The sequence below is a fragment of the Zootoca vivipara genome, chromosome 1 (genome assembly GCF_965207765.1).
Source record: "Zootoca vivipara chromosome 1, rZooViv2.hap1.1, whole genome shotgun sequence".
Taxonomy (NCBI): domain Eukaryota; kingdom Metazoa; phylum Chordata; class Lepidosauria; order Squamata; family Lacertidae; genus Zootoca; species Zootoca vivipara.
This window is the reverse complement of record NC_142582.1, coordinates 10,440,892-10,464,635: the sequence shown is the minus strand read 5'-3', so window position 1 is coordinate 10,464,635 and position 23,744 is coordinate 10,440,892. Positions and strand designations below refer to the sequence as shown.

Sequence of the window (23,744 nt, the reverse complement as noted above, 5' to 3'; positions counted from 1 at the left end):
GGTTGGACAGTGTTCTCGAAGCTACGAACATGAGTTTGACCAAATTGCGGGAGGCAGTGCAAGACAGGAGTGCCTGGCGTGCTATGGTTCATGGGGTCACGAAGAGTCGGACACGACTAAACGACTAAACAACAACAACACATAAAACAATGCACACATACAAAAGACAAACATGTATTAGAACTATATACATGCAACAATGCACACATGCATAAGACAATTAAACGTGTATCGAATTAGAACTACCTATCTATACATACGAGGGACGCGGGTGGCGCTGTGGGTTAAACCACAGAGCCTAGGGCTTGCCGATCAGAAGGTCGATGGTTCGAATCCCCCCCGATGGGGTGAGCTCCCGTTGCTCGGTCCCAGCTCCTGCCAACCTTGCAGTTCAAAAGCATGTCAAGTGCAAGTAGATAAATAGGTACCACTCCAGCGGAAAGGTAAACGGCGTTTCCGTGTGCTGCTCTGGTTTGCCAGAAGCGGCTTTGTCATGCTGGCCACACGACCTGGAAGCTGTACGCCGGCTCCCTCGGCCAATAAAGCGAGATGAGCACTGCAACCCCAGAGTCGGTCACGACTGGACCTAATGGTCAGGGGTCCCTTTCCCTTTACCTTTTTCTCTACACACACACACACACACACACAAAATAGGGCAGCGTTTCTCAACCGCTGTTCCGCGGCACACTAGTGTGCCGCGAGACGCTGGCTGGTGTGCCGCGACGTGCGGCGATGAGAAGGGCGATTTGCATTGTCACGTGCCTGGCGGCCGCCAATATAAAACACTGACCCGCCGGAAAGCAATATTTCTCCTCCTCTTTCCCAAAGCTCAGTGCAAACGACGCCGGAAACCAATATTTGGCAAGTGTTTCTTACAGTCATAATTATAATATAGGGCGGCACAGAGTTAATTTTTTTAACTTTTTAAATGGTGGTGTGCCTCGTGATTTTTTTCACAGAACAAGTGTGCCGTGGCCCAAAAAAGGTTGAGAAACACTGCAATAGGGCATGTATTTATCTGTGTCTTGCCATTTCCCCGGAAGGGGACTCAATAATAAAACAAACAATAGAATTTCAGCTATCTATCTTGTTTGTTTATACCTTGCCTTTTTCCCAGACAGGAACTCATGGCAGCTTGCAAATCATGATTGTTTCTTAAGTTTGTATACCACCCTTCATCTGAAGATCATAGGGAAGTTCACGATTTAAAAATACAAAATGAGAACACAAAATACATAACGAAACACAAATTAATAAACCCCCTCCCACATAAATAAAATATGAAAAACTAAAAACATGGGAGGGGGCAAGCATTAAAAACAACTGAACATTAATGGAATTAAAACTCTTTCTCTCTCTGTGTGTGTATGTAAACTCATGTGCATTTGTATAAAATATTTAAAAAATTACTAGAAAAACAGTTGGGCACCAGCACTTTTATTAAAAGCAATCAGTTGCCAAAAGTCTGTTGGAATAAGGTATTCACCTGCTGGCAGAAAGACAACAAGGGAGCTGGTGTCATTTCTCTAGGGGGGTTATACCTTTGTAATGAAAATACTTGATTAAAAAACTTAAACAAATATAAACTATATTCTTCCAAATACAGTGGACGCTCGGGTTGCGAACATGATCCATGCGGGAGGCACGTTCGCAAACCGCAGCGTTCGCAACCCACAGCGCCGCATCTGCGCATGTCATGATTTGGTGCTTCTGCGCATGCGCGAGTGCTGAAACCCAGAAGTAACCTGTTCCGGTACTTCTGGGTTTGGCGCAGTGCGCAACCCAAAACACACAACCTGAAGTGCCTGTAACCCAAGGTATGACTGTATGAGGCACATTAATTAAAATAGTGGATTTTTTATTTGCACAAATGTTTAAATTTTACAATGTTGTACAAGAGGTAGACTTACAGAACACTTATTTTAAAAACGAATTTGGAGTTTCAAAATCAGTGATATCATGAGAGAAGCTTAAGAATTGACAGTCTCTATTTCTGCTTACACTTCCAACTACATTTCAAATACAAGTTATTAGTTCTTAATTTGTATGAAATATTTGTATAAGTACATTATATCATAAGGGAACCTACCCAACCCAACAAATAAAATTGGGAGTACACATTTAACTGGAATTGGTCATGATATGAAACAATGAACTTCTGAAATCTATAATTACTTCCAAGTAATGCAATAATAACTCAGTAAGAACTGGTAAACAAATTGATATACTTGTTCAGCTAGATTTATAAATTAAGCAGTACAATACAAACATGGTTTATGAATGCCAGCAGCTGTGACTATGGAGCAGCACAAATCTGTAAAGACATTTCACAAACTTTTCAATGAGTTATTTAGGCTGCTGAAACTAATGATTTAAAATGCATTTTAATTCCTGATTTAATTCTTTAAAGACAAATTGGCACTAAAATTGTTGTAATATTTTGAATGTCAATGTGCTCTCAATTCTGTGAAAAGATGGCTACCAAAAATGCAGATTATTAAAAGGGAAGAAATGTGCTACAAAGAATGTGGTCTGACTCTTTTAAGTTTCCTGTTGCGTGTGTCTTTTTGCGTTAGTTTCATTAGCAAAACTAGATATTTAGAGAGTAATTTTAGAATATTCCAAAGAAAAGAGTAAACTTTGACACTGTCCTACCATTTAAAAAACTACTGACATTTTAAAATAAACATAATTATAAGAGTTATGCAAAAAACCCACAACCCTATACAATGCAAAAATACAATTTAAATATAAAAAGTATTAAACAGAAATACAAATAGATAATACTAAGCCATCATAACAATTGTATTTGAAGAGGGTCTCTGTGCTATGAAGACACTTTGGCTTCTTTATCTGGTGGGGGATATTCTTCTACTTCAGCATTAAACATCAGTTCTGCAAGAAAAGACAAAACAGTAGGGAACATTAAAAAAAGTTGAAAACATACAATTTTCGTCAGCATCGAACTCTGAATGTCCCTTACATGTCTTAGCATTTGCTCTAAACCATGGGTAGGCAACCTAAGGCCCGTGGGCCCGATGCGGCCGAATCGCCTTCTCAGTCAGGCCTGCAGATGGTCTGGGAATCAGCGTGTTTTTACATGAGTAGAATGTGTGCTTTTATTTAAAATGCATCTCTGGGTAATTTGTGGGGCATAGGAGTTCATTCATTTTTTCTTTCAAAATATAGTCTGGCCCACCACATGGTCTGAGGGATGGTGGATCAGCCCACGGCTGAAAAAGGTTGCTGACCCCTGCTCTAAACCCCTAGCCTACAGGCTAGGGCCAGCAAAGGTCATTGTGATTTTTACCCCAAACCAGACTGACCCACCCCATACCGTAACATCAGGTATGGGGAAAATAAATAGGCGCAAGGGAATAAACAGGAGCTTAAAGTGTGCTTCTGATTGATCAGAAAACAGAAACAGATTTGAATCCAAGCTGTGCCTGCAAATGGATAAAGTGAGGGTTGCCGTCAGCACCGATCCGTGCTGTCTTTTGAAGTTGCCACCTGACGTAAGGTTGTGTGGCAATAGCCCTCCTTCCCATGTAATAAAGACTCATGACACAGTGATTAAGATTTAATTGGGTGGTTAAGGCCACAACTTTATTAATTATGCATGTTGAGCGGAATTGGCTTAGGCGTTGGAACCTAACAGACTATATCCGACTCCAACCCGTGTGTTGAAGTCTGTGAGAAGTTAACCACCAGAAAGGAGCCCCACGACGTAGATCTACTAGAGCTCCTCCTGTGGCCACCGAAGGGGCGTGCATTACGGCCCAGGCAACTCCAGGCTCAGGACCAAGCCTCGCCCCCGGAATCCTTTAACGGAATTACTTCTCCAAATTTGGGCAGCTGATGACGTAACCTGCCCCTCCTCCATCTAATTGTTATGCAAATTTCCAACGCCTAACCGCCTAACCTAAGAGCTTTTCCCGCCTGCAGAGCGCTTTAAAGTTGGTGGCCCCGCCCCGACCAACCTCATTGGCTGGTCGGGGGGTGACGCAGGCGGGAACCTACCATTGCGTAGGGGCTGAGCTTGCAGCCCCTACGCGATGGTACAGTCGGGCAGCCCACAACCCCACCTCCGTCGCAGGCGCGGAAGTGCATTTACGGACAAGTGGCTGGATCCACCCTACTTCAATTGAAGTGGCCTGCAGGGAGGTCAAGATCAGGACCCCTGATCTAATGTGGTACTCTCAATATGGCACCGTACCAGCTGCTTCTTTTCCAACCACTCCGCTCTCTTCTCTTTTCCCCAAACCATCACAATAATCTTTCCAGTTTTTCCCTGTGTTCTGCTACTTCCAAACAGCAGTTGTTCCTTTCCTTGGCGCTTGCCGCCTACAGTGCTACCCTGAAATTACCTGGATCTTAAACAGGTCTGGGGAAAGAAAGGGCAATTTGCCCAAGAATAAATCTACGATGGAGATTTTGCAGAGTTTATGTATAACAATGGAGCAGCCCTGTCCTTTACCTTCACTGTGATCTAACAGGGGCCGGTAGGATAAGAAGAGCCAGGAGATCCCAACAAGAAGAGCTATCACGAGATTCACCACAATCCAGGGCTGAAGAATTTGTTCCTCTGCACCCGAGGTCCTTGGGGGGGGGGGTGAGAGGGGGGGGGTGAGACAAGTACTTATGGCCAAACTACATTTGACAGCATCAGTTCTGCTTGCTTAACATTATAAATGTAATGTGTGAAATGCCATTTGAGCAAAAAGGTGAGTTGTAAATCTATAGAAAACAAATTGGCTTGCATTCTATCTTTAAGCACCTACTTACCTATCTAGGTACGATAGAAAATTAGGTAAAAAGTTAAATGCTACAAAATAGGTGTAGCTAAGAGACAAACTAGACACGAAGGCAGCAGTTCCATGAACAGAGAAAGGAGGGGGAGGGGCTCCAATGGCGATTGGAAGAGGGGATCCCCTGTGACCCCTACATTTCTCCTTGCAGCCCCTTTCCCCAAGCCTTTTTATCCACTGAGGTCACTTCCAGTATCCTGGATTTCAGCTGAGGAGTGCTCAAGCAAAAGAAGTTCGCAAACGGAAGCTGTGGGTAACAGAAGGGCTCTGCATTCCTCAACCACATTTTACTGCTAAAATTGGATCCTGCCTCCCACTTTCTACTACAGTAAGCTCAAAACTTATGTGAAGAATTATTTATTATTATTACACAATTTGATTAAATTTGTGTACTGCCCTTCGTCTGAAGATCACTGGACAATTCACAACATAAAAACTTGTGCACATTCAGCTTTGCGTGGGTGATGAGAAAAGGGGGGCAGAGTTCTGGGGAAAATGACTTTAGCAATCCCACCCACCACTGAATCCTGAATGCTACCCTCCACGTAAGTTGTGGGCTTACTGTATTACAGATGGAACCAATTTTATCATGTCTAGCCTGCCTTGCTGATGGCTTGGCTTTGTAAGAACACAATCTTCTAGTACTTCTGCAATCCATCTCTAGGCCACCATGGTCCACTGGCCAAAATTAATTTGGAAACATTTACTTTGGGGAAACATTGACCACCATGTTGGCGTTAATACTGTACTAAAAGTCCTTGTAATAGTCACATGTTGCTGGCAATCTAGAAGAGGGCTGCAAGATCTACTCACTGACCCCTTGCCACAACCTGGAATACTGCTGCTACTTCAACTTTTGTCCTGCTATTGCACAGAGATTTAAACTGGTTCCAATTTAGAATTATATTATCATAAGCTTATCTCTCATCTGATTATTAATTATAATTTGGGTTTCGACGGGTGTAAACTGCTGGCATCTTACACAAGAATAATATTTCTTACAAACCCTTCAGGCTATACAAACTATCAAGCTTCCATGTGTTTCAATAAATGAGCAAACACAGTCACAGAAGCAACATTATGGGGGGACTCAACTACCCAGTTTGCAACTTTTGATGCAGTAATGCATTATCTAACACAGGGGTCCCCAAAATACGGCCCCCGGGCCGGATGCGGCCCAATCGGCCTTCCAATCCGGCCCGCGACGACCCCCGCCGCCCGCTGCCGCCGCCCGCTCTCACGGCGCACGGCGCAGCGACGATCTAAAAAATCGGCAAAAAATCGCCGAAAATCCTTTGTGCGCATGCGTACGGGCCTCTCCCGACCCGGAAGAGGTCATTTCTGGTGCACTTCCGGGTCGGGGGAGGCCCATACGCATGCGCACAAGCGATTTTCGGCGATTTTTTTTCCGCCCGTGTGCGTGTGCGCATGCGCACGGGCGCGCACTCCCCCGCCCTCCGGCCCGCGCACTCCCCTGCCCTCCGGCCCACCGCGCGGTCAGCGCGGCGGGCACTGGCCCGCCGCGCGGTAAGTCTGGGGACCCCTGATCTAACACCTTCATTTCCTAGTAAAATAACCAGCAGAGCAAATCAACTGATTGTGTATTACATCACATACCATCTTACAAAGATTTTTGTGCTGCCTAATACAAAAGTCAAAGTAGTTGATCTTTTAGAAGAAGAAAAAACCCATAATTCTTACCAGAGGCTACCATTCTCCGAAGGTGGTGTGTACAGGTGAATTCTGTCACTCGTCATTTGCTGGCTCAGAGACAAGATGAGAGCAGCAAAGTACACTGAGAAAAATGAATAATAATATGATTTTTCAAAGCCATATTATTGTGAAATTCACCACTGTCTTCAAAGTCTTGCATTTATTATGTAGGTCTCCGCCTTCAGCACCACAAAAACCAGTCTCATTTCCTGTCTGCTATCCACCCACCAAGGTCATGTAACAGTATTTCTCTCTCTCATTCATATATCTCAGTTTTCTATGGAAATCTTCTCAAATATTTCAAAACAAAGGACATGAAGGAAATCCTGCTTAAAGGCAGTAATGCAAGTTGTAACAAAGACACATACACTAGTAGTTTTGTAAGGCAAACTGCGACATCTTACTTACTGAAAGAGGCAATTGCTGCTGGGTCCAAGGTAAGGAAGCCTCGTACAGCTACTGATGCTTTTGCCAAGTCAATCCTGGATATGAAATGGGTTCGTTTAAAACTGAGTACAACATGACATCAAGTGAATCAATGCTGTGTATTTTACTCTGATATGCAGCAATCCAGTCCCCAAGGAAGTCAAAGACGAAACTCCATTGATTTAAAAGGAACGGGATTGCACCCTTAAATCCCAATCTTATGGACTGTTGTTCCAGTAAATTAAGTGGCATAATTACTACTTCATCAGTGCATAGTCATGCTCTGGCCAGTCACATAAGCTAAATCTAATTTCACTACAGTGCAGAAATGTGAGACAAGTGGTACAGTGGTAAAAAGGTAAAGGTAAAGGGACCCCTGACCATTAGGTCCAGTCGTGACCGACTCTGGGGTTGCACGCTCATCTCGCATTATTGGCCGAGGAAGCCGGCGTACAGCTTCCAGGTCATGTGGCCAGCATGACAAAGCCGCTTCTGGCAAACCAGAGCAGTACATGGAAATGCCGTTTACCTTCCCGCTGTAGCGGTTCCTATTTATCTACTTGCATTTTGATGTGCTTTTGAACTGCTAGGTTGGCAGGAGCTGGGACCAAGCAACAGGAGCTCACCCCGTCACAAGGATTCAAACCGCCGACCTTCTGATCAGCCAGCCCTAGGCTCAGTGGTTTAACCACAGCGCCACCTGGGTTCCCCAGGGTACAGTGGTACCTCGGGTTAAGTACTTAATTGGTTCTGGAAGTCCGTACTTAACCTGAAGCGTACCTAACCTGAAGCAAACTTTCCCTTTTTTTTTTTTTTACAATCTATTTTTATTAATTTTCCAATTAAAATACAACTATATCACATCCATTATTCCAAATTATACAAATCCATATCAATTAAACCGAATATTATACCAAATCATATACAATTTTGGAGTTCCCATGCTTCAAAAAATTGGGGTTTTCTCGCAACTGCTTACTGCCGTCTTTATTCTAAAGTCCAAATAGTCACTCATAATCCATGATAATCTCGATCTTCCCCTACAGTCACTAAAATATTTTCTTCTTTCATCCATTCATCCGATTTTTCCACCGCTGCTGAAATAAGCATCAAATGAGATTTCCCATATATTCATTCTCCTGTGTGAGTTTTAATCAGTCCGGCCTCCCCCTAAATCCCCATAAATCCTCTTTGTCTGGAGTGCTTTCTTCTTGCGTAGGTCTTTCAACACAAAACAGCGCCATCTTAAAAAGCTCAGATCACTTTCGTTTTCTTCTCAACGTTTTTTTTTGCAGACGATCATAGTAAAATTTACAGCTTTCCGGGCATAGGCACAGCTGTCACATTATGTAGAAACTCTTAACAGATTTATAGCTCTCCTTGCCCTATAGCTGAACTTAACTTCAGATCGCTGTTCAAATTCCAAGTGCGTCACACCTCATAAATCCAAACGCTTCCAGCCGCACTCCGATTGTCCAGTTGGAGGGGGGCCCCTCTCTTCAACAGTTTTACAGCTTCTAACCATATCATATCAATAGTTTTATAGAGTCCAACTCACACAGTTAAGTTCCATTTCTCATTTGTTCCAAACAAACAGGACATCACGTCCGGGAAGGTATAAAATAACTCGTAGAGTGTATGAAGGAATAAAGAAGACTCACTTCCCTTCTCGTGACGTCCCAATCAATCTTTCTTGCCGATGATATACTCCCTCACTCCTCACGCTCAGCAGCGAAAATTCCTTGGCAATAAACAGAGCTTCTGCCCTTCCTTTTTGAAGCACGTCCATGAATTTAAGCCCAATTATCTTCTTTGATCATGGAGATCCCGCTACGCAGGTCGGCGTCCGGGGAGCTCCGCTCCTCCATAAGTGCTTTCAGCCCTGGCCCCCCCGCCCCTTGAACAGTCGGGGTGGGTTTAGGGGCATCTGCGGGCCTGCGGCCCCTCTCCGTAACCCCCGGAGAGGTGGGGAGGTTGCCATTTACTCCCCTAGCAACCGCCAAATTCCTTATGAAGGTCGGAAAGATGGAAAAAGGGTCAGCCATTCCTGCGACCGGAACCGGAACCGAAGCAAACTTTCCCATTGAAGTACCTGAAGCGTACTTAAACCGAGGTATGACTGTACCATGAAAACAGCAGCTTCTGTGGTCAGATGTTTAAGAGGGCATCCCTCAATGCTCTTTGCAGAGTTGAGAAATGGGAGGAAACATCAGAGCACAATAGAGATGTGGCAGGACTTGGAGACAGTTCACATGCATAGCATCTTAAAGGCCACCCAAGTGCCGGTTGTGTCAAGCCAACCCATAGGGATTGTTGCAACAATACAGTATAAGCTCTTTAATAATTTCTGAGAACAATTTATTTTCACTGCAAAGGTGACTTTTGAAGAAAGCCATTAGCATTTGCTTGCTTGCTTTATTCATTTATTAATTAAATTTTTATACTGCCCTTCATCCAAGGATCACCGGGCGGACTGCACTATAAAAACACAAAACACAGCAACAAACAAAAACAATACCCACTCCGCTAGTTTAAAAGGCTATATAGATTCTTTAATGAGCCAAAAGCCGGGGAAGAAGAGGGATATTTTTCTGCCTGGCACCTAAAGATATGTAACAAAGGTGCCAGGCAAGCCTCCCTGGGGAGAGCATTCCACAAGCGGGGAGCCACTGATTTAAATTCCAGAAGTTAGGCTATTCCTGTCCAGACAGGGAACGCAGCCAGGCCACCAGCTATAGGTGATGGTGGGCAAGAATTGCCACAGGGGTAGAGAAAAGCATGAAAATTGTACCTGTCAAAAGCTGAAACTGTGCTAATTGTAAGCAGAAGGTAAAGGAGACACTGAGCAGGATAAGCCAACGTCTTGTATTGCTGCAGCAAGTTGGAGACAGTCGACAGCTGGTTTCCTGCCAGAACATAAATCACTATGATGTTCCAGACAGCATAGCCAGCAAGGAAGCCATGAGTAAATAGTCCGATCACCCTAGATGAATGAGATCATAATAAGATAGAAGTTTAAGCCCACACAAATCCCAAGAGTTAAAACAGTTAGGGTCTAACAGGTTTGAAAAGGGGGAAATTGTCTTTTATTACTTCATTTTCTAAAGTATGCATCTTTTCTCAGCTTGGTTTAACAATGCATTCAACCACAAAAAACACCAGCTTTTGCTCCTAAGTTTTAAGTTTCTTAATATATTTTTACAGCAACAACGCAAAATAAAAGTTTGTAGTTAATCATCATCACGTGTGACAATTGGTCGAGTTGGAATGGCAAGCTATAATTTATTGGTAGAGACCAATACTGCTTAATGCTCCTACAGTTCACTGAAGGAATTCACATGAAGTGTCCAAATGAACTGTTGTGTATGGCTGGACCCACTGTGCAGAATACCCATCTCTATTTCGCTGTTTGTATACTTAGCACTCATGTTGCCTCAAGCTTGAATCATTCTGTTTGATACACCATTGAAAAAAATCCCCTATTTTGGGAAATTCTCTGAAGTCACATTAGTTGGTGTTACCTTGTATATATTATTGTATGCCACTTGACTCTGAATGAAGATACAATTTAGTAGCTATATAAAGTGTTGTACTGTAATCAAATTATTAGCCTGTCGTGTTGCTTTCAGGTTGCCATACTTTACAAATCTCATACCTAAAACCACGATGGACGGAGAGTGCCACATCCTTGGTTGTCCAAGAAGCCTTCATCTCCATGAATACATCAATGTTTTCAGTGGTTTTAATTAAATCTTTGCGGTCAGCTGCCTGGAAACGCCCTTTGGAGAGAAAGTGAAGTTTAAGTAATTGTAAAGATAAAGACATTTTTTCACCAATTCACAGTAGCATCAGAGTGTTCTTTGGAAGGAGACCCTGCACTGGAACAGCATTAACGTCTTTCCTTACTATACCAAGGTGTAATCTTTTGCTTGCTTAAAGGTAAAGGTAAAGGGACCCCTGACCATTAGGTCCAGTCGTGACCGACTCTGGGGTGCGGCGCTCATCTCGCTTTATTGGCTGAGGGAGCCAGCGTACAGCTACCAGGTCATGTGGCCAGCATGACTAAGCCGCTTCAGGCGAACCAGAGCAGTGCACAGATAAGCCGTTTACCTTCCTGCTGTAGTGGTACCTATTTATCTACTTGCACTCTGATGTGCTTTCAAACTGCTAGGTTGGCAGGAGCTGGGACCAAGCAACGGGAGCTCACCCCGTCGCGGGGATTCAAACCGTCAACCTTCTGATCAGCAAGCCCTAGGCTCTGTGGTTTAACCCACAGCGCCACCCGCGTCCCTGAAGTAAACACACATAGAGTGGCACTGTGAGGCTTTTTAAACCTTTTAAGTTTTGTTCATTCCCTGTTTTTTTCCATCAAAAATAACCAAGTAAAAAGGGTTTGCCTGGCAGTCTTTTGTTTCTGCTGGGTTATGGCCAATGGTTCCATTGCAAGAAAGGAAGGGATTATCTGTTATTTACAGAACAGTCTTTGATCTAGTGGAGATCCCTGCTAATGGAAAGAGGAGGGAAAGCCATTCCTGCCATTCTCTAAAACTCATCATAAAAACATAGTCTGAAGCTGCTGAAGCCACTGCTTTTGCCAGGTTGCAAGATCAAATGAGCGTACCACAAAATATTCTATCTTCTGCAAAAGCATGGATTAGAAAGCATAGCTTTTGATTTAAAAACAACTGTGTGTTACTGAAATACTAAGACTTACATTTTTTTAAATTATGATTTTTATTAAGTTTTATCATATTACAGTAAGATATAAAAAAACGAAAGTAAATAAAAAAGTTTTAATGTAAATAAAAAAGTAAAATGTAAATTAAAAAAATTACCAGTAATTAGAAAAATTTCGCAAGACTTACGATTTTTTTCAACAAACACCTTGCTAATAGGCTGGCTAACACCAGCTGGAACAGAAAACACAGAAAAAACGGGATGCTGCTCTGAGCTTTTTACTTGCTCATCTTCAATTATATCTTCTTCCTCCACACCCAATTCATTGGCACTTTCTGTGGGTCGAGTTTTCCTATAATTGAAAAGAGGAGAAAGAAAAATATGACAATTCTCCTTTTAGGCTAGTGACAAAGGCAATCCTAAACTCACTTATATGGGAGTGAGCCGCATTGAATTCAATGGGGTATAGGATTGCCCTGCAAGGTCACATCAACACCACGTTTACTGATATTATTGTCAACTATCATGGGATCTCCATGCCTTCCATGGTTAGGTGTGTCGGTCTCCCTTGCTATTAATGTCCAGGAGGAATTTAAGAGCATTCTTCTCCAACCCAGGCATTTGATGCTTAAAATATGCTGCTCCTGGAAACCTTGAAATTATTAGCTGTGAGGGCATGTGACTATTTTTCAATGTCCGTGTTTTTAAAGGTTTGTTTTTATTTTTAATGGTACTCTTCTGCTGCATTTTTTTCTTTGCCCACCTGGGCCCCGTTGGGAGGAACTGTGGGGCAGAAATTTAATAAGCAACGATAATAGTATTTGAAGTGACGTGATCAGCATCAGGGCTACCATCTGATCTGAAGCATTGGCCCTTTGTATCGTCATTATTAATATTTCTTAAATTTGTACACTGCTGTATACTCACAGGTCTCTCAGGGCACAATAGAAAAACACAAAATACATAATAAAAGGAGTTCAGTAAAGGTAAAGGTCGTGTCCGACTCTGGGGTTGCAGCGCTCATCTCGCTCTATAGGCAGAGGGAGCCAGGTGGGCAGGAGCTGGGACCGAGCAACGGGAGCTCACCCCATTGCAGGGATGTGAACCGCCGACCTTCTGATCAGCAAGCCCTAGACTCTGTGGTTTAACCCACAGCACCACCTGGGTCCCTTAAAATACATAATAAAACAAGAACAAACCCAATAATACCCGAGTGTAGTGGTGATCTGCTACGTTAGCACACAGAAAATACCAACTTTCCTTATTTCAGCTTGTCCATTTTTCTCTACAGGTAAGACTTCTTCTGGGTTATTTGTGCCATTATCAGTTGATGGCGAAGGACTATTTAATTCTTAGCTTAGTCACTTCCTTGCAATTGCATGATCTGTTTTTTGTTTTGCTAGGCCATAGTCTAAAGTGGTTGTTCAGCAGCGGAGGAATATAAAGTAAGTCAGACTGGAAGCTCTCACTTTACTCTTTTCCGTTGTTTACGAATCACTGTTTCTTCAGCCGGTGGAGGGTCCACGCCATTTCCGTTCTGTTCCATGAAAGATGTCTCGGATTCTGAAGATTTAAAAAACAAAACAAAACCCACAATCTGTATTGCAGGCCGCCATAACTTGATGCCCAGAGAAGGGCAAGACAAGAGTATTTAAAACATCACAAACAAATTTGATTATCTGCTTCCTTTACTCCAAAGAGCTCAAGGTAACGTACACTGTTCTCCTGGGCCCCCATTTCCTCCTCACAATAACCTTGTAAGAAAGCTTAGGCTGAGAGATATTTTCATGGCTGGGTCTTCCCGGTCCACACTCTAATCATTACAAATACTGTACAAAACAATTTATAATCCAATGCTAAAATAAAGTCATATTTACTTGATGTGTGCTTCATGATAAGATTCCCAGTTTAGTACCATTTTGTTTTAGCAGAGTCACGAGCGCAGCAGGCACTCCCAGTATACCTGAAGGGGCGTCTCCACCCTCATCATTCAGCCCGGACACTGAGGTCCAGCACCAAGGGCCTTCTGGTGGTTCCCTCACTGTGAGAAGTGAGGTTACAGGGAACCAGGCAGAGGGCCTTCTTGGTGGTGGCGCCTGCCCTGTGGAACGCCCTCCCATCAGATGTACCTGGCACTTCCTCTAAGGAACTCAGAGCTGCATTTGAGCATCTCCACGGCCCCAAGACTGAAAAATGCTCAAAGCCGTCCAAGCAAGCATTATGGCTGAGCTGGGATTTCAACTTGGATTTTCTATGATCAGCCACAGAACCATATTTGACTTATATTCTCTGCCCGTTCCCCTACCCCACCTGCCATTCTCTCCTCCTGTCTTTTTCAGTTCTATTAGCATCTTTAAGACAAAAGAAATCATACTTATCAGGGACATTTTACACTACTACAGAAATCTTAAACAGGTGGCAGTTCTCCGCATACCTGTAGGCACCTTCTTTTTCTTCCGTTTCCTCTGAGGTGGTACATCCTGGGCTTCAGAAGTCAGGGGGTCACTGCCTTCAGATGGCGGGCGGACAGCTTCTTGAACAACACCATCTAAAAAGCAGGATCAAAAAGTGACGTCAATCAACACCTTAAACACTTCCTTTGATCTTCTTGTATTGACTGAAAGCATTTATCTTCCACATATTGCATAATTATCTAAACAGTTCATGGGAACACTTACCACCTGACTGGGTTTTTAACAGGTGCCTGAAGACCTAAATATGTCCATAACATTTTCTTAGGCTTACACATTAAATCAGGGTTTCCCAAACTTGGGTCTCCAGCTGTTTTGGGACTACAATTCCCACTATCCCTGACCACTGGTCCTGCTAGCTAGGGATGACGGGAGTTGTAGTCCAAAAGCACCTGGAGGCCCAAATTTGGGAAACTCTGCATCAGAGCTATGCTTGTAAGGGTGAGTGAAGAAATTGATGTCTTGTGAATGGGTTTAAGGAAGTAACAGGGCACATGTTTTGTGTGTGGCTCCTTCTATAGCTGCCTGAGTTGAAATTCTAACAACAGGCAGGACGAGATTTGTGAGACCGGCAGAGGAAAATAGTTTCTGCAGGCGAGATTTTCACCCCAAACCAAGGGGGGCATAACTCTATATTGCAGTGCAGCTACCTATAATAGCCCAATGGATCTTTCTCCATTGCAAAAGTGCCCTTTGGAGAGGATAGATTGCAACACAGGGTGGAGGAAGAAGGAAAGAGCATAGCATTTTCCCTGCCAACCATTTGCCCTCTGAAAATTAACAGGGTTTTTTTTGGGGGGGGGTGTCTTCCTGCCAGTGGCCAAATGACACAGTACGCTATAAACTAGCAGTGGAAAACCTGTGGCCTCTAGATGTTGCTAGACTCTAACTTCTATTTGCCTCAGTCAGCATGGCTCGTACTCCAGGATTATGGGAGTTGTAATCCAGCAACACCTGAAAGGCCAAAAGTCCCCCACCTTGCCATAAACGACGGCTTAGCCCAAACACCCAATGTGTGCTGCTGAATCTTTCTGACTGCACTCTTTGGCTTCAGACCATGGTTTGCTCAGAGCAAAACAAACCATGAGTGCTGGTTTGGAGGTTGCAGGAAGCCAAGTCTCAAGGTTTGTTGCTCCTGCTATACAAGGAGTGAAGTAGGAGCTATTCAAGCATGCTACCAGTTCACGGTTATCCATGGTTTATCATTCTGACTGAATGTGGCTATTGCTTCACACTCATGTTTACCTAGCAAACAGACCCCATGGAGAGAAAAGCAGCTACAGGGGAAAGGGGGGAGTTTCAGAAGAAGTGGCTTTAAGTACTCCCTTCTCTGTAGCAAAATGTCCACAGCAGCGTAATGTTTGATTATATTCTTGAGAGGGAATATAATTAGGTATGTACCAATTTAAAAATGAAGCCAATCGGAAGCACGTTTGATAGAACAGCGTTTCTCAACTGGTGTTCCGCGGCACACTACTGTGCCGCGAGACGCTGGCTGGTGTGCCGCGATGAGAAGGGCGATTTGCATTGTCACGTCGCTGACCCGCCAGAAAGGAAGCCGGCCGGGTCACGACGCGAGGCGAGTGCCCGCGTCGTGACCCGGCCGGCTTCCTTTCCGGCGGGTCAGTTATGGTAATTGGCGGCCGCCAGGCACGTGACAATGTAAATCACCCTTCTCTTCACCGCACGTCGCGGCAAAATTTAGAGTCGGCATCCAGCCGGAGGCCAGAGAGGGCGCCGCCGCCGCCTGGGGAGGAGGAGGCAGGCGGGGAAGGCTGTGCAGGGCTTCCCTTCACCGGGCCAGAGCGGCGGCGGCTGCCTGGGGCGGCTGGGAGGGAGGCAGCGGCAGCTGCGCGCCCATGTCTGCCTGCCTGGGGTCTGTGCGTGCCATCTAATGTGTCCCCGCTCGCTCCGCAGGCTCTGCGCCTGGTGGGTCCGCCTGGCTACCGCACAGCAGTTCTTCAGTGGCATGCTTTACGTCTCCCCTCCAAACTAAACTAAATATAGGGCGGCACAGAGTTGGTGTGCCGCGAGATTTTTTTTCATAGAACAAGTGTGCCGTGGCCCAAAAAAGGTTGAGAAACACTGTGATAGAAAGTCCATGAAGCCACTCTGAAGAGGTTATTTTACAAACATAATGTGCATTCTCATTTTGTATTTTTCTGTTGTGAACCACCCTGGGATCTATAGCTGAAGGATGGTATACAAATTTAATTAATAATAATAATAATAATAATAATGTGAATAAATTTAAAATCAGCATTTAGCTCTGGTCCAAGTAATTTGTATGCTTGGAATATCGTAATGCTCCATACAATCTGTCAAATTGCAGTCCAGTTCTATGTATTTCTACTCAGAAGAGTCCTGCTGAGTTTAACAATGCTTATGAACCCAGATCACAAAGACAGCTAACTTTTGCTCTTCGGCCACACTACACTAGATTAGTTTCTAAAATGTATTCATTGCTTTTTAAATTAAATATTACCCAAAAGTATTATATTTTAGCCTTATATCTATTTTTATTGATTATATTTTATTTTTACTTTTATGGATTGTAAAGCAAGCATGTCTTGTCGTATTTATTTTATATATGAGCTTATAGCTGCAATAAATCTATCCGATCTGATCTTTCTAAAATGAATTTCAAAACCAGCACAATACGGCAATTAAAAAGACATCTTTTTAAAAGTATTAGTCTTATTGTTCAACGTAAGAACAATGAGCTGGGGGGGACGGACTCAAAAGCAGATGCACTGAGACTCACTGTCTAGTTCCAAGTGACCGAGATGCTCTGAAAGGACAAAAATAAGAGAAAGTGGGGGCGGGGGGGGGGGAGAGAGAACCCAGTTATTTCATGACTCTGCCAGGATATACTGTTCTATACAAAAATTAAAAGATTACAAGCAACCTAGGTCAGTACATATTAGACAGATTCCAAGTAGTACACAGCCACACAAGAGGTACTGTACCTCACAAGCCCTCAACTGGAAATGTAACAGCCAGAACTGGTGAGATCTAGGAGAAAAGATCTGGATATAGCAGTCTTTATCCTATATTCACATTATCCTTGGTATAAAAGGACTGTAAGTCCCCAAGACCTGACTGCTTCCAGCTGGGCAATTCTAGCTTGCTCAGCAGGTTACATGAGGCTGGAATTTTCTGTCAAGAACACCAAGGCCTGGTTTGCACTGAACACCAAGCCAAACTATGCCTTAGCACAGGCATCCCCAAACTGCGGCCCTCCAGATGTTTTGGCCTACAACTCCCATGATCCCTAGCTAACAGGACCAGTGGTCAGGGATGATGGGAATTGTAGTCCAAAACATCTGGAGGGCCGAAGTTTGGGGATGCCTGCCTTAGCATGAACATACAAGTGTGCTGATACATATATAGAAAAGCTCATGGTTTGTTTAGATTTATAACAAGACAAGCCACAATCCTGGGTTTACATACAACGATAAGCCCAAACCATGGTTTAGCTCCTGGCGGCACAGCAGCAACATGGGAAGAGCAAAGCACAAACAATTTTCCAAATATGCGCCAGCATGCTTGCTAGTTCAGGCTCAGTCAGTTTGGTTTAGCATTACTTGTGAACTGAGCCAAAGTCTATTGTTTAACCAAGACTGAAGACGGCATCACACTCTCTGACGAAGACAGATTATTTTAGCTAGTCTCGGTTGCAACTGGTAAAATGTTTGTTTTCACTATGGAAGTAACTGATTTAATTTAAAGATAATTCAGTTAGTACCATGTGCACTTCCGGCTTAAAAAAATGCTCAAAAAGCCTATATGTCGTGTTTCTCCGAAAATAAGCCATACCCCGAAAATAAGCCATAGTGATAGGCAGTTTAACCTTGTAGGTTAAACTGTACCATACTTAATTAAAAAAATAAGACATCCCCTGAAAATAAGCCACCGTGGTTTTTTTTTAGGAAAAATAAATATAAGACGGTGTCTTATTTTTGGAGAAACAGGCACACGCACACACACACACACACACACACACACACAAAATTATACACAAAAATGAGTATAGAAATAATTCAATAATTGCGCAAATAGAGTTGACTTGATGCATTACCTGAATCTGTAACTGCATTCAGAGAGCATGATTTGCTCCGGAATGACTCCCCTCTGCTGCTTTTACACATAATACTTGCTTAACTGCGTCAATAAACCTGGAGCTGCTTCTATCCATTGAAAGGTATCTGGCTATAGTTGTTTTTATTGATTTGCTATTACATTTATACTCCACCTTTCCACCCAAAGGAGCCCAGGGTAGCAGACAGTAGATTCTTCAAGGTAGATAATTCATGAAGATGGGAGTTCCTACTAAATTTGCAGAGCTCCGATTAGCATAATCCAAGCTAACTAGCCATGCATAAATTATGCTGCCTGTTAAACTGTATGCACTGCAATGGCCAGTTGTCTATATGCTGTTCATCCAAAATCCACTGTACTGTTCTCAGTCAAAACAGCCTCTTACCTAGTGAGCTTTTCCCCTTGGCCTTTTTCTTTTTTTGGCGACCAAGAGGAATTTCATCTGGAGTAAACAAAACAAAACAAAACAAAACCACCAAATAATTTGTTAGATATCTGAGACAAGGCGCAATAATAGACATACCTAGGCATTTGTATAACATCATTTTGGGCATTCAAAGGGGTTCCCATGCATTATCTAGCTGTAAACCAGGGGTCCACAGACTCCCAATTCGGCCCGCGACGACCCCCGCCGCCCGCTGCCGCCGCCCGCTCTTGTGGCGCGCTTCCAGATCTGAAAAAAATCGCCGAAAATCAATTCTGTGCATGCGCATGGGCCTCTCCCGACCCAGAAGAGGTCATTTCCGGTGCACTTCTGGGTCGGGGGAGGCCCATACGCATGCGCACAAACAATTTTCGGCGATTTTTCCGGCCTGGAAGCGCGCCACCGCGCCAGTAAATGGTTTTGCGCATGCGCACTGGCGCGCACTCCCCCACCCTCCGGCCCGCTGCGACATCAGCGCGGCAGCCACTGGCCCAAAGGCGGGTAAGTCTGGGGACCCCTGCTGTAAACCTTATAATCATCCTAAAGAACATTTGGGCTACAATATCCTATCCGGTTTTTTATGTTCTACTCCAGGAAATTCTTTTCTTTTTTAAAAAACTGCAACCATTTTAATTACTGGTACTCAACAGTTACTATAATTTCTGCAGCAGTCTTAAAGTAGTGTCCCACTGAACTCCGCATTAACACTACATCAACATCTGTGATTACTTCAGCACAGAATTCTTCATCCTCCAACCAGATGTCGGAAGGCAAAAGTTGTTTTTTTAAAAAAAAAATCTAAGCAAAACCTATCCAACTTATAATCACAGAACATTTACACAAAAAAGAGTTTTGTGCAAATAATCTAGCTGTTTAATAATAAATCAACTCACCTTGGTTTCCACTTCACAGCAAAGCAAGTTGTCAAAGAAGTTAGGGAGAAATATAAAAGAAAGAGCACTATTAACTTCAGAACAGATGGCAATCCAAAACTTTTAAAATTCTCCCACCTAACAGGTATGGCTGTAACATTTTAGACAGCAAGAAGCTCATGAGCCTTTGGACTAAGGGGATTTCTAGCTTTCCTTGAGAGTTTTTATTTTTATGATCTAATTTCCCAAGCAGTTAATCATTTAATCTTACCTTGGCACTGGTGGGAGAACCCGTGGTGGACACTGAAATAAAAACATAAATATATTTATATTGAAATCAGCTGTTCTCTTAACACATATCCAGCACAATGTAACCGATGACCCAATATGTGATCGCTACAGCCAGGCCACCACACATTTACTGAGATGCAAGCATACACCATCACTTTTAAAATCACTGCCTAGAAGTTTACTAGTGTTGTTTATTAATTTCAATCTTGTCTTTCTACCACAAGAAACAACAAGGCACTTTATAGAATAATCGATACAAAATACAGAAGAAGCCAAAACTAAACACATAAATGAAACAGCAGTTAAGACACAATTTCTGAGCTGGAGCAAGTTACAGTGAATTCACAGTCATAAACACATTTACTCCAACACACATCTATCCGGTGTGTCTTACCCCCAAGTAAGAGTGTCTAGGACAGAAGTATCAATTTTCTAGACTACCCCACCTAGCCCCCTAAAATAATTTTTACTGCCTTTCTGTACTAGCACCAATATGGATGCCGTATCTAATCCAAAAAGCCCCTATATGCACAATGTTTCGAAATACAATACAAATTATTTTTTGTTACCAGGTTATAGTCCAGAACAGAAGATGTTCAGTCTGTATACCTGATAATCTCAGTGACACAGTTTAAGAATCAGACCTGTTATTACATTAACTGAAGCAAAGGAAAAACAGTTTTTTTAATAAAAAAAATCAGATAGTGTCTTTATCTCAATAAATAGCCTAAGAATAACAACTCAAAATAAAACTCACCACTTGCTTCTTCCCCATTTAATTTAAAGTGAGATTTCATGCAACTGACACAAAACAATCTCCTATACCAACAATGACCTGTGTTAATTCTGTACTAAAAATATCCAGTATCCAGGATTAGCTGGAAGTGAACCATTGACCCACATGATTGAGGGAATGAGGGCATGACGATGATTTCATTAAAGTTGTTTTGTTGCTGATGCCAAATAGCATCTTATTATTTCAAATTTAACAACCTGATCCCATCTCTCTAAAGTAACATTCCCCAACGCTAATCTCAGTGTAATTTGTAGGAGTAAAAGTGCCAGAAATGGATTTAGGCCTCTCTCTTTTTTTGGCTAAAAGGGCTCTTTAATTGTGACATGAATTAACGTCATGCTTAGTTTCCGTATTGAAAACCAAAAAACATGACTCATCTGCACTGATTTTACCAGCAGATTTATAAACAAGCGCCTAGAATCCTCAAATTACTCCAGCAGTGTAAGTGCAACTGAAACTAAAGGGGCTTACAGCAAGACTACAGTATTGGCACGGCTACTATATGGACTTATAAGTGTGTGCAGTATTCTTAACAGATAAGAGTTGGGCATTAAGGTTTCAATGATTATGTACACCTATTTGGATAGATTGATTTCCTTCTGAGTAAATATGCATAGGATTGGGCTGCAACTGACAAAAGGGGGGGGGACATTATATATGGTTGTTGCAAGATGTAGTAAGATAAACTGCAGGAGAAATGAGGGTGAAGAAGAGGTGCTTTGAAAATGCGGACAAATTTTCCTTGGCTGTCACCATGCTTTTAAGTACAGTGGCTGTGAAAACAGAAAAAGTGTGTATCACCCAGGCATTAACTCTTAATTTCCCAAGAAGTCAAAAGGTATGGGACACTAGCGAGAGTCTGGACTCGGGAGTGGAGACACACAATTTCAGATCACTTACTCAGCTGTGAAGCTCACTGGGTCACCTTAGGCCAGCCACGATCTCTCAGCCTAACCTATTTTACAGGGTTGTTTGGAGAATAAAAACTGGATAAAACATGCTGACCACCTCAAAACCCCTTTGGAGGAAAAGGTAGGATATATATACACAACCTATCTATTAGACTTATAAACCACTTCACAACCAGAAATGACCAAAGCGGTGTCCAAAGGAATAAATTAAACAAAGCAGTTCTAGAGCAGCATCATTGGCCCAGTTATGACCACAAAGGCTGGGGAGGAAAACGGAAGGGAAGAATTGTCCCTCAAAAAATAAAACCACAAAACTTGTCAAGAGGCATGCTATCCCAGGGTCTTCTCTGAATGAGTCTTCCAAGAATCTAGTTTAAACAGCAGATGAGGGAAATGATATATATGCATATAGTATATGCACAAAGATATGCACTGCAGGGGGTTCGTAAAAGGTAAAGGACCCCTGGATGGTTAAGTGCAGTCAAAGGCGACTATGGGGTTGCGGCGCTCATCTCGCTTTCAGGCCAAGGGAGCCGGCGTTTGTCTGCCGACTGCTTTCCGGGTCATGTGGCTAGCAGGACTAAACCACTTCTGGCGCAACAGGAAACCAGAGCACATGGAAACGCAGTTTACATTCCTGCCGCAGCTGTATCTATTTATCTACTCGCACTGGCATGCTTTCAAACTGCTAGGTTGGCAGGAGCTGGGACAGAGCAAAGGGAGCTACCCACCGCTGGGAAGATTCGAAACACCGACCTTCTGATCAGCAAGCCCAAGAGGCTCAGTGGTTTAGACTGCAGCGCCACCCACATCCCTGCAGGGGGTTGGACTGGATGACCGTCAAGATCCTTTCCAACTCCACAATTCTGATTCTATGAACCGCAGCATCAAATGAGGACTTGTACCATGGGTGCATTGTATTAACATCTCGGCACGCAGAGACAGCTGCTGCCTCGTAGGGCGGCACACCCTCCAAAGTGCCTTTATACCACATTCAGGCGTTCACACATCAAGATGGCATCAGCCCTCTCTCAACCTGCAGGTTCCCCATTCAATTTGGTGGCTGGACGACGACACAACAGGAGCAACCGCTCCCGGGAAACAATGCAAAAACAACACAAATAAGAACGGATCGATCCCCAAACCGTTACAAGGGAGCGCTGTCAAGAGACTAGTCCTCAAGGAACCGGTTTCGGATTATAAAGTGATTTAGATTGTGTCCTCCTGAGGCAAGGCTAGTCCTCAGATAGGAAACGCCCCCCCCCCCAGCCCTTCATCCTCCTGCAGAGGGAAGCGTATTTCCCCCTCCTCCTCGCCCGCTTTTCCAGGGAGAGGGAAGGGGGCAACTTCCCCTCCATTCGCTCCAGATTCGGAGCTTAGCGAGAACAGCGAAACGGCTGCTGCTCAGGCACAGCAAGAGGCAGGCGGGCGGGAGCGAGAGGCCCTCAGGGCGGGCTTCTCAGGCCCGGCGCCGCCGCGTCCCTCTCCCTCACCGGGCGGGAGGAAATCTCCATGGCGCGCCGGGCGGCGTCTGCACAGCGACAGGCCCCGCCGCCGGCGCCCCGAGGGCCGCGCCCGGTCGCCTAGGCGCTGGGCCGGAGACGCCGAGGGAAGAGGCGGGACGGCGGAGGGGGGAGCCGTTTCCGGGCGGAGAAGAGGAAGGGAAGACGGAGCTCCGCCCGCCGCGCCCCAAACTCCCCCCGAGGGAATGTGGCTTTGCTTTTCTGCCTTGCCGAAGCGCCCGCCTTTCCCTGCCTCTCCAGGCGTCGTGTTAGAGGAAACATAGATATGCAATCCATACCCTCCAACATTTATCCCATGGAAAGAAGGACGTCCTATTCCATAATCAGCATCAGCATCCCATCCATTCCAAAGCGCCCGCCTTTCCCTGCGTCTCCAGGCGTCCTATCGGAGGGGAAATTATATACATACCCGCCAACATTTCTCCCATGGAAATAAGAGACATCCTATTTATTATTATTATTATTATTTCACCCATTCCAAAGTACCCGCCTTTCCCTGCCTCTCCAGGCGTCCTATCAGAGGAAAAAATATATACATACCCACCAACATTTCTCCCATTGAAATAGAGACACCCTATTATTATTATTATTATTCCACCCATTCCAAAGCACCCGCATTTCCCTGCCTCTCCAGGTGTCCTATCAGATGGAAAATTATATACATACCCGCCAACATTTCTCCCATGGAAACAGAGACATCCTATTATTATTATTATTATTATTATTATTAT

The 23,744-nt window shown here is 43.9% G+C and overlaps 1 protein-coding gene across 2 annotated transcripts; it reads right to left on the bottom strand.

Annotated features, from left to right (window-relative positions):
- Positions 1–1,841: 1,841 nt before the first annotated feature.
- Positions 1,842–23,136, bottom strand: TMEM237 (transmembrane protein 237). 2 transcript variants are annotated; one of them, XM_088672875.1, is made up of 14 exons: positions 22,984–23,135; positions 19,764–19,795; positions 19,514–19,524; positions 18,582–18,638; positions 16,860–16,886; positions 14,059–14,172; positions 13,094–13,187; positions 11,813–11,976; positions 10,603–10,726; positions 9,739–9,930; positions 6,930–7,003; positions 6,510–6,603; positions 4,478–4,599; positions 1,842–2,895 (listed from the first exon to the last, which is right to left on the bottom strand). In XM_088672875.1, exons 1-14 carry the CDS (start codon positions 23,002–23,004, stop codon positions 2,828–2,830), a joined length of 1,194 nt encoding a protein of 397 aa, XP_088529001.1. In that variant the 5' UTR covers positions 23,005–23,135; the 3' UTR covers positions 1,842–2,827. The 2 variants fall into 2 exon arrangements, with proteins under 2 accessions (XP_088529001.1, XP_088529036.1); XM_088672910.1 differs by lacking the exon at positions 16,860–16,886 and having other exon boundaries at positions 22,984–23,136.
- Between the last annotated feature and the right edge of the window lie 608 nt (positions 23,137–23,744).

What these genes read in the sequence shown, in the direction of transcription:
- TMEM237 (XM_088672875.1), bottom strand. Translation starts at nt 23,004, where the DNA reads ATGGAGATTTCCTCCCGCCCG. An exon ending in GGTGTTTGTTGAAAAAAATC is followed by an intron (nt 10,727 to 11,812) that starts GTAAGTCTTGCG and finishes TTCTCTCCAAAG; the next exon opens with GGCGTTTCCAGGCAGCTGAC. An exon ending in AGCAGCAATTGCCTCTTTCA is followed by an intron (nt 6,604 to 6,929) that starts GTAAGTAAGATG and finishes CATTTTTCTCAG; the next exon opens with TGTACTTTGCTGCTCTCATC.